General features: G+C 40.8%; 1 protein-coding gene across 3 annotated transcripts in view; it reads left to right on the top strand.

The window, feature by feature from the left end:
• The window catches only part of PUS7 (pseudouridine synthase 7), a 70,802-nt gene that overhangs the window by 42,674 nt on the left and 16,358 nt on the right, over positions 1 to 11,770 (top strand). For 2 of the 3 annotated variants that reach the window (XM_083183007.1, XM_083183008.1), the window contains 2 exons: positions 631 to 791; positions 7,190 to 7,316. In XM_083183007.1, coding sequence (XP_083039133.1) covers positions 631 to 791; positions 7,190 to 7,316 — 288 coding nt within the window. Of the gene's footprint in view, positions 1 to 630; positions 792 to 7,189; positions 7,317 to 10,200; positions 10,395 to 11,770 lie in introns of all 3 variants that reach the window. The other variant, XR_014473445.1, reaches the window with a different exon arrangement.

The following is an 11,770-nucleotide window of genomic DNA, read 5'->3' as shown; positions in this document are numbered from 1 at the left end:
TGTATTACTGTGGACAATATTGCCATGTGAGAGTTTAGAACAAATACTTTTACTCTGTATGCTAATTTTGTGCTGTATTTTCCCATGTCAACCTCCCTTCCTTGCCGTTATTGTCATGGGCGGAAGGAAACGGCTCATATCTGGTAACACTATTAATGTGCTTCACTGAGTTATAGGTAGCACATGACCATTTATGGTTTGTCACACTGGTAAAAGCTGTTGCTTTTTTTTTTTTTTTTTTTCAAATGTAAAATTTTCCCTCATTATTTTAAGAATATATGTGTCGGTTTGATTACAGTCTTTTAGAGATATTTTGCCATTGTAAATTCTGAGTACTGCCATGGATAATTCACGTTTTCTATGTCTGACATTGGTATGACCTTTTTTTTTTTTTCCATAATTGATTAACTTAAATTGAGAAATCAATGTTAAAAACTAATGTATGCTATAATGAAAACTCAAAATAAGTTCTCAATTATCTTGATTTATTGGTTGTAATATCCTACAGCCACATGATAAATAAAACATTAAAGGTATACTTTTAATTAGCTATACATATTTTACCCTTTCCACAGTTATATTTGCCCATCTAAATGTCAGGATCTCATTATTAAAATAATGTCTTTGCAGCTGAAAAGGGATATTTAGTTCAGTGCAGAGAAGAGTGGGCAAAGACAAAGAACCCAGATGCTGCGCTCCGGAAATTGCCTGTTAAGCGGTGTGTGGAAGGTCAGCTGCTTCGTGGGCTTTCAAAGTATGGACTGAAAAACATTGTGTCAGCATTTGGCATAGTGAGTATATGAGTAATGTCTGACTCGTGAAATGAAGCGCTGGATGTTATCAGTAAAGAAAATTAGTGTTGGTTATTGTACTAACTGTTGTGAAAAGAAACTTTGCCAAGTACTTAAAATGTGTAATGAGTTTGTTCATACTGAAGTAGAGCACATTCACTCCATTACATTTAAATATGCTAATTCCACATTCTGGGTAATAATGGCATCTTGCTCTTTTTGAGGGGAATGCAAAAGTCACTGAGGTAGTGTCATTTTGTTTTCATGGGGGCAGATGTTTTAAGCTTTAAAAAGAGATAAACGCGAGGGTGATAGAGATAAACATCCAGCCAATCAGCTCCCAACTGTAAAGTTAAGGCTGTGTTTGAAAAATGTCAGTTATGAGCTGATTGGCTGGATGGTATCACTCTTTCTCACCCTCGCATTTGTATCTTTTTTTTTTTTTTTTTTAAGGCATACTACATCTACCCCACCGACCCTAAAACTAGCTTCTCTCCCTTAGGGGGTTATTCTAGTTCATTCTTTCTGACAAAATCCTTCTTAGATGGACAAAACCATGTGCACTGCGGGTGGGGCAGATGTAACTTGTGCAGAGAGAATTAGATTTGGGTGGGGTTTTTCTTCAAAGTGAGATCTATATTGCAGTGTAAAATCATGCAGTCAGTATTTTCCCTGCACAGAAACAAAAAAACTCACCCAAATCTAATTCTCTCTGCACATTTTACATCTGCCCCCCTGCAGTGCACATGGTTTTGTCCATCTAAGAAGGATTTTGTCAGAAAGAATGAACTAGAATAAACCCCTTAATGCTTATTGTCTGTGACTTTGTGCCTCTGAGTTATCCTTACAGCATCCTCCTTTTGAACCAATAGATTCAATGAATCTTTTGGGAAACTGCCATCCTGTTAGCTATCTTGTAGAGCTAAGAGTTTGAGCTGTGAGTCCCCATATCTTATCTGCCATAAAGATAAGGTCGTTCCTAAAACAAAACTTTCTATTCACCTTAAGGTAGTCTCATAGATGTCCCTGAAAATGTGAGGATATAGATTGGCAGGTATGTACAGGTACACCACCGATTTTCCGGCAACCGTTGATCCGGAACCTCTTTTAATCCGGACAATTTTGCTCTGTCCGGATTAAAAGAGTTTAACTGACCTCTTTTAATCCGGACAAGTTTGCTTTGTCCGGATTAAAAGAGGTCCGTTAAACTCTTTTAATCCGGACAGAGCAAAATTGTCCGGATTAAAAGAGATCCATTAAACTCTTTTAATCCGGAACACTTTCTGCGCATGGGCGTAACACGCAATAGCCGCAAGTTAGCTTCTGCGGACACTGCAGGTGACACAGAAAGCATCATGGCGTCTGAGGTGAAATCAAGTGACACAGCGTGCAGCAGTGGGGGTGATATGTCGCCCAAGGTCCTGGCAAGTACCGCACATTGGCGGAACACACATCATGAGCAAGTTCCACTGGATACAGCTTCCAATAACTCTGCAGGTGACACAGCGGGCAGCAGTGGGGGCGATATGTCGTCCAAGGTCCCGGCAAGTACCGCACATGGGCGGAGGAGAAAGCATGTTCAAGTTCCACTGGATACAGCTTCCAATAACTCTGCAGGTGACACAGCGGGCAGCAGTGGGGGCGATATGTCGTCCAAGGTCCCGGCAAGTACCGCACATGGGCGGAAGAGAAAGCATGTTCAAGTGTCACTGGTTACAGCTTCCAAGCACACTGCAGGTGACACAGCAGGCAGCAGTGGGGGTGATATGGCGGCCAAGGTCCCAGCAAGTACCGCACATGGGCGGAAGAGAAAGCATGTTCAAGTGCCACTGGGTACAGCTTCCAAGCACACTGTAGGTGACACAGCAGGCAGCAGTGGGGGTGATATGTCGTCCAAGGCCCAGGCAAGTACCGCACATGGGCGGAAGAGAAAGCATGTTCGAGTGCCACTGGGTACAGCTTCCAAGCACACTGTAGGTGACACAGCAGGCAGCAGTGGGGGTGATATGTCGTCCAAGGCCCAGGCAAGTACCGCACATGGGCGGAAGAGAAAGCATGTTCAAGTGCCACTGGGTACAGCTTCCAAGCACACTGTAGGTGACACAGCAGGCAGCAGTGGGGGTGATATGTCGTCCAAGGCCCAGGCAAGTACCGCACATGGGCGGAAGAGAAAGCATGTTCAAGTGCCACTGGGTACAGCTTCCAAGCACACTGCAGGTGACACAGCAGGCAGCAGTGGGGGTCATATGGCGGCCAAGGTCCCAGCAAGTACCGCACATGGGCGGAACACACAGCATGTTCAAGTGCCACTGGGTACAGCTTCCAAGCACACTGCAGGTGACACAGCAGGCAGCAGTGGGGGTCATATGGCGGCCAAGGTCCCAGCAAGTACCGCACATGGGCGGAACACACAGCATGTTCAAGTGCCACTGGTTACAGCTTCCAAGCACACTGCAGGTGACACAGCAGGCAGCAGTGGGGGTCATATGGCGGCCAAGGTCCCAGCAAGTACCGCACATGGGCGGAACACACAGCATGTTCAAGTGCCACTGGGTACAGCTTCCAAGCACACTGCAGGTGACACAGCAGGCAGCAGTGGGGGTCATATGGCGGCCAAGGTCCCAGCAAGTACCGCACATGGGCAGAAGAGAAAGCATGTTCAAGTGCCACTGGTTACAGCTTCCAAGCACACTGCAGGTGACACAGCAGGCAGCAGTGGGGGTCATATGGCGGCCAATGTCCCAGCAAGTACCGCACATGGGCGGAACACACAGCATGAGCAAGTGCCACTGGGTACAGCTTCCAAGCACACTGCAGGTGACACAGCAGGCAGCAGTGGGGCTGTTATGGCATCCCCAGACAGTTCAAGTGACAGTAATGCTGCTAGGCCTTCCAAGAACAGTCGTGGTACAGGTATAAAGCGTAAACACAAGTCTATATCGGTGCAGGCAAAAGTTGAGATATTACAAAAACTTGACCGTGGTGTGTCAGTGAAGAAGCTGTGTGATACATACAGTCTTGGTTCCTCAACAGTGTATGACATCAAAAAGCAAAGGGAGAAAATATTGCAGTTCTTTGCAGAAAGTGAATCGAAGAAGCAAATGAGCATTCGCAAAACTATGAAAACTGGTAAAAGCACTGAGCATGATCGAGTGTTGCTGGAATGGTTTCGACAACGTCGGAGTGATGGTGTAGACTTGTCGGGCATCATGGTACAGGAACAAGCTAAGTTGTTCCATAAAGCACTAAACCTTGACTATGAGTGTGATTACAGTGAAGGATGGCTGCATAGGTTTAAGACACGTCACGGAATTTTGATGCGTAAAGTGTGTGGAGAAAAACGGTCTGCAGACCATGAAGCAGCTGAAGAGTATGTGGTTGAGTTTGCAAAGCTTGTGTCTGACAAAAACCTCACCCCCCAGCAAGTTTATAATGCGGATGAAACTGCACTTTATTGGAGATGCACTCCTAGGAAAACCTTATCAATGGAGGATGAAGAAGCCCCCACAGGGTTTAAACAATCTAAGGACAGAGTTACTGTCTTAGGCTGCTCCAATGCTGCTGGAACTCACCGATGTAAGCCACTAGTGATCGGAAAAAGTAAATGCCCATGGGCTTTAAAAGGTGTTAAAGTGTATCCTGTAATTTATCGCGCAAATAAAAATGGATGGATTACTACTGAGTTAATGCTAGAGTGGTTTACAAAGTATTTTGTGGCAGAAGCCAGAGCACACTGCACATCTGTAGGCCTAGCAGAGGACTGCAAAATTCTTCTTCTCCTGGACAACTGTTCAGCTCACCCTAGTGCTGATCTGCTGCGCAAAAATAATGTTTTTACAGCATACTTACCACCAAACTGTACATCGCTTATCCAACCACAAGATCAAGGAATATTGCGCTCTATGAAGGCCAAGTATCGCACACTTTTCATGAAACACATGCTAGATGTGGTGAATTCAGGAAAGCCTATTCAGTCATTTATCAAAGACTTTAACATGAAAGATGTTCTTTGGTTTGTTGCTAGTGCTTGGGAGAATGTAAATTCATTAACACTAAAGAATGGATGGCATAAGTTGTGGCCTGCCATGGTGTTTGAAAATGCACCTGATGAAGATCAAAGTATTGCCTTCACGGGATTTCGTGGAGCACATGATAAAGAATGTGTTCTTGATTTACTTGAATATGCAAAAAGATGTACAGGTACTGGAACTGCTGCCAACGATCTATCAAGTAGGCTGAACGAAGAAAACCTAGCAGAGTGGATGGAGGTTGACGTTGAAATACCTGTTGTATGTCACTGTACTGACTCTGAAATAATAGATATGGTTTTGAATCCTGAAAAAATCATTGAAAGTGATGATGGTGGGAGTGAAGAGGATGTAATTGAAATCCCCACTAGTATTGACAAACTGATTGAGATGACAAGTGAGCTAATCAAAGGACTAGAACAACGTAACTTTGTGACAGCACAAGAACTAATGCATTTTCAATTGATGAAAGAAAAACTGTACAGGGAAAGGTCAAAACTTATGAAACAACCTCAACTTGATGTCGTGTTTAAGAAGCTATGTAAGAATGTGCCTCTGAGCAGAACCAGTACTGTAGCATCTCCGATTCCTTTAACTTCTACAACAGGTCCCTGTTCCCCAGGCATCCCAGATGCGACTGTCCCACCTGAAATACTTCAAGTCCAAGATGATGAATAGGTTGGAGGGGGATTTGGACTGTGGGAGGTTTTCAGTTAGTTATACGAGTTGGGCTGTGGAAGATTTAGAGTTGGGCTGTGGAAGGTTTAGAGGTGGGCTGTGGAAGGTTTAGAGGTGAGCTGTGGAAGGTTACCAGAAAGTGTGGAAGGTTTGCAGTAAGTGATAAGAGGTGGGCTGTGGAAGGTTTAGAGGTGGGCTGTGGGGAAGGTTTAGAGAAAGTGTGGAAGGTTTGCAGTAAGTGATAAGAGGTGGGCTGTGGAAGGTTTAGAGGTGGGCTGTGGAAGGTTTAGAGGTGGGCTGTGGGGAAGGTTTACAGAAAGTGTGGAAGGTTTGCAGTAAGTGATAAGAGGTGGTCTGTGGAAGGTTTAGAGGTGGGCTGTGGAAGGTTTACAGAAAGTGTGGAAGGTTTGCAGTAAGTGATAAGAGGTGGGCTGTGGAAGGTTTAGAGGTGGGCTGTGGAAGGTTTAGAGTTCAGCTGTGGAGGTACGTTCATATGGTGTAGTGGATGTTTGGCTGCAGGGGGGTTACAGTTACTGTTATGCTGTAGGAGGTTTAGAGTACAGGTACTGTACCTGTAGTGACTTTAATTCATACTGCACTTTGGGCCTTATTCAAGTTCACTCTTTCTGACAAAATCCTTCTTAGATGGACAGAACCATGTGCACTGCAGGTGGGGCAGATGTAACATGTGCATAGAGAATTATGTGAGTTATTTTGTTTCTGTGCAGGGAAGATACTGACTGCTTTATTTTTACAATACAATATAGATCTCATATTGAAGTAAAACCTCACCCAAACATAATTCTCTATGCACATGTTACATCTGCCCCACCTGCAGTGCACATGGTTCTGTCCATCTAAGAAGCATTTTGTCAGAAAGAGTGAACTTGAATAAGGCCCTTACTGTGTTTGTTCAAAATGTACCTGATACCTGATTTGGTTGTACAGCACGTACTACACTGTAATAAACAGTTTTGCATACTCTACTGTGTTTATTCATTCATTAATATTATGCTGTTGCATATACTTTACTAATTATTGCTTTAGAAATGTGATGAAGGTGTTAAATCACTAAAAAACTAGTCATCCATGAAACCTTCGATAATCCGGAAAAATCGATAATCCGGAACGGCACTGGAACCGATGATGCCGGAAAATCGGTGGTGTACCTGTACTAAACAACACAACATGAGGGCTTTGCTGAACAGCTGTGCCCTGCAGCCAAATGGTCTCTGAAGCACAAAGCAACCGGTTCAATACTTCACAATTTTGAACATACAGTGCATCTAACACAGGGCTGGGCAACACCGGCCTCCAGATGTTGATGAACTACACATCCCAGCATGCCTTGCATCAGTTTAAGCATGGCCACAATGCAAAACTAATGCAAAGCATCCTGGGATGTGTAGTTCACTAACATCTGGAGGGCCGGTGTTGCCCAGCCCTGATCTAACACTATGTCCCTTGGGCTGTTCACTATGTGTCTGGCATTCTGCGAGGGATGAATGAAAAATGATATGATACAATACATACAGTACAATAATCCCTTTTACTTTCTGAAAATATTGTAAAACTTGTAATCCTAGAAATGAAGAGACTACATTTTTTAATTTGAGCTACAGCTGTTTGATATCCATATTGGGGGACAAGGAAATATGTAAAATATTTAAAACCTAATCTTCTTGATTTTAGATACCTAGGAACAACCGACTAATGTATATCCACAGTTATCAGAGTTATGTGTGGAATAATATGGTGAGCAAGAGGATTGACGAATATGGGCTTAAAGTTGTTCCCGGGGACCTTGTACTCAAAGGAGGTAATGCTTGTATTTGTTAATGAATGTAAGGTATAGGAGAAGCATTTTTAGCCCCTAGACGCTATCAATTGTTTTCATTTGCCTTTTTTAAATCTCTTATTTGTGTGTGGTTTATTTGACAGTTCCTTTTATCGCTTTACTTCCCTCCGCTCTTTAAAACATTCTTTTAAAATCGCAAACAAACTACCTATGTGTATTTTTAGTATGGGTTGTTGTTTTTTTTATTTGTTTTTTTTTATGGATATCGGTTACTAAAATAGTGGAGGACATTTTGAACTGACCTAATGCATTTTTGCCTAAACTCAAAAAGTGAAAACAAATAGTGGATTTAGCATTGTGCTCTTGCCAGGACACATGCCCTAATAAATCCCTTTCTGTTGATAAACTGGATGCAAAGTGATGGTTCACTTTCTGCTTCCTGGTTCGTGTCCACAAATGCATGTGCAGTTTTCGGACAGAAAATGCATTATCTGGGAAAGACTAAGTGGGGTTCAGAGGATCCCTCTCTGGTAAAATCTCTAGTTCTAGTAGCCCATAGACCACTGTAGGCTAAAGCCATCCTTAGGAGAAGGCAATTTTATCCATGACCAGATTCCAGCTCCAGCTTTTTTTATACATACAGAGATACCTTTGCCATGGGGACTATAGACCTGCTCTACTGAATATTCTAGGCACTACAAGCAATGGATTTTCATACACTACTTCAGTGTATTTGCTAAGGTGTGTGTGTGTGTGTGTGTGTGTGTGTGTGTGTAAAATATATATATATATATTATGCAGAATATGCAATTGCTACAGATTCTCAATTGGATTTGCATACATAGCGCGTAGAGGATTATTGGGTTATATATATATATATATATTTATATATACACACACAAGGTCATGAAGGAGATTATGATTAAGAAGGTACAGCATTTGGATTAACAGGGCAGTCTTCCTAGAATTGAGCACGTGTCTGGTGAAGGATGAATAGTTTCTCAATTGGTGTGCAGTGCCTAGTGTGGTTGCCACAGGTGCAGAATACTTTACTAGAACAACCATTCCTTTAAAGGTGTTTGGTACGAGTCCCTGTAGTGAGAATTCCAACAGGATGCAGACCGTTGCATCCATAAAGTCAAAATCCTGGGTGGTAGATCAGGCCACCAATACAGTAGAGAATATTTCTCAACATATACCCAGAGGTCTTGCTCTTTCTATATTTTGATTTGGCACATCCCAGCGTTATGGCTGCCATGGTGGAGCAAAGAAGAAGAAAATAGTGGTTTATATGAACTAATAATTCTTTTTCTAATGGCCCCAATACATCACTGCCACTTCTCAGAGGGAAGAAGCTGCAGCTGATTCCCCTTGAACTGCCCTGGGAGTATGTGTGCTTTTTTGCATGCGGTATATTGCATGCGATCTAGGTGCTCTTATTCGATGTGCACAGGCCCGTGCATCAGATTGAAAACACATGTGATTTGCACACATACACCCGATTTCACATCCCAATGTGTTGGAATCTGGCAAAAAGTGTGTGGCCAGCTTAAGAGAGAGTCCCATGGCATCCTATAGCATTCCCCCTAATTGTGTTTTTTTCTTCCATGAACAGAGTGTGTGGAGACACTCAAAATATAAGGGTGTAGAGGAAGAGCTGTGATACCTACACCAGGTGGGTGGTCCGTTGGGAAAAAACTTTAAGCAACTAATAAAGTGTGCTCATACCAGAGCAAAGTATAGGCAAGCTCATCTTTGTGTGTTTCTTTGGGTCAGTTATGGTGGAAATGCCATATGTATGAAACATGAGAAACTCCTTAAATAGTGTACAGTGTTATGTATAAACAAATCGTATTACCATAGTCACAAAAAGGGATTAAATTGTGTATATCAAATGTAAACTCTATATCTGAGAAGACACCAGAATTAGAACCCAGTGGATAAAAGGTCTACTGTGGCACATTTTTTTTATCTATTTCATCCATATTAAAAAATTTATTTTTGAAAATATAAAATTATAGATTCATCATCAAATGAAACGAACATGTCTACTGTATTGAGTTTAGATGCCGAAAAAGGCCTTCAACAAAATTCTATGGGAATATCTTTTCATGATCTTGGAATATAGGTGTTTTGGTCTTTCCTTTATAAACTTAATTAAATATTTGTACCATGAACCTTCTACTAGGCTATTGGTCAATGGTCTTTTAGGCAAACCCTTTATAATGCAGCGAGGAGCATGGCAAGGCTGCCCATTATCACCTTTGTTATTTAACCTAGCGTTAGACCCTTTACCACACCACCTTCAATACTGGATGGTCCTGCTAGGAGCAAAAATTCTTCCACTTCTCACTTCGGGCCAGATGTATCAAGCTTCAAAAGTGATAAAATGGAAAGTGATAAACAGCCAGCCAATCAACTTCTACCTGTTATTTTTCAAACCCATCCTGTGACATGACAGGTAGGAGCTGATTGGCTGGCTGTTTATCACTCTCCATTGTATCACTTTTTAAAGCTTGATACATCTGGCCCATAATCAGACAAAAAAAAATTACGGACCTTTTCATAAATTTCATATGGTCAAAAAAAATGCCAAGGATTATTTTAAAAATACTGCAAAGATCTAGAATGGACGGGGGATCAATTTTCCTAATATTAAACTAAACAATCAGGCAGCCATATGTAGATACATTAAGCACTGTCTCCAACATAAAGACCAATATGCTAATTATACATTGGAACAGCAGCTTCTCCCTACTCTCAATTTAACATGTCTTTTGCATCTGCCTAAATATGCGCTCCCTCAACAAGTACAAGATAATCCTCTCCTTATGTCTACATGGCATACGATACGTAATAAAGCTAAACTACATACTTTTATATTCTTCACATCTTCCCTTTTTAGGCAATGTTCATTTCCAACATGGCATGGCAGCTCAACCATTTTGATCATGGTGCTCCCAAGGATTGTGCTTTGTTAGACAATTCGCAAATCAAGAAAGAAGAAAAACATTCACTTATGTCCATGCAAAATCCCAAAATGATTTTTTGCCTCCGTGTAATCTAGCTTTTCTGCAGGCTAAACATTATACCAATAAGGTAATAACATTTCTAAGTGATGCTGATTTGGATAACCAACTTCATAAAGCTTTTTTAAATTTAGGTTACTAGGTCTTACAAAGATGATTTTATATATATATATATATATATATATATATATATATATATATATATATTTTATAGGGGATATTTGTCTCCTCACCCTTGTAACTTGATGGCCTTAACCAATTCTTTAACATGCCCCAAGTGTAGCCATTCTGATGCAAATTCATATCACTGTTTATGGGAATGTACAGCTATCCAAAGATTTTGGTTGGCAGTTTGACAATTTGCAATTGATCATCTGGTGAATTAGTTATTATTCACTCCAGAATGGGCCATTTTGGGATTTTTGCCAGCCACTCCAAAGATTTTTGTCGGGTGTAAGAAGCTGTTGTATGTTTCTTTGGTGGTGAGGAAATGTATATTGCAGCAGTGGATATCTGCCACACCTCCCTCACTCTTTATGTTTAAAGAGAAATTATTTTAAATATTCAAACTAGAATGGACCGAAACAACCCTCCATAAGGAAACCAATACAAAACTTTTTTTTCTAGGTGTGGGAAAGCTATATAGACACATTGCCAATGGAAACCAAAAGACCAATACATAAGTTCTTTCACACAACTCTCTGGTATGAGACCAGACTGCTTTTACAAGATCCACCAACTGCTCAATAGTAACGTGGGGGAGTCTTCCCGGATACGCATGGCCTCCTCCTCTACCACCCCCCCCCCCCCCCTCCTTGTTAAGTTTTGTTTTATTTTTTTCCCCTTTTTATTTTTTTCATTGTTTGTGAACACCATGGTATACACATTGATAGAATATTAGAATCTTTTCTCTTCATAATAAAAAAACGCACACACACACTGATTTCTATCTTTACTCTTGCTTGTTGAAGATTGTTTATATGGAACCTGTATTTACAAGAAATTATTGATTTATTGTATATCTAGACAATGTATTCCTTGTATATACATTATTATACATTTATTATTATACATCTATTATTGCTGACAATTCATAAATATTCAAATCCTTCATTATATAAATATTAACTCCATAGAAGTAATCGTTACTGATTATATGGAAAGAGAAAATTGAAAATGTATGCATTATACAATGTTGTTCAATGATCGATTTATGCAATAAAAACAAAAAAAAAAAAAAAAATATATATATATATATATATATATATATATATATATATATATATATATATTTATTTAGGTACTTATGTAGTATCTGGGCTGCCGATTTTTTGATTGTATGCCTTAAGTTAAGGCATACAATCAGATGCGATGCGATATCGCATCGCATCGCATACGATGCGATGCGATGACCCGATTTTTCCATAGGATTCAATGTTAAAATGG

The sequence above is a fragment of the Crinia signifera genome, chromosome 4 (assembly GCF_055691185.1).
Source record: "Crinia signifera chromosome 4, ASM5569118v1, whole genome shotgun sequence".
In the NCBI taxonomy this organism is placed as follows: domain Eukaryota; kingdom Metazoa; phylum Chordata; class Amphibia; order Anura; family Myobatrachidae; genus Crinia; species Crinia signifera.
This window is presented reverse-complemented; position numbering and strand designations above follow the sequence as displayed.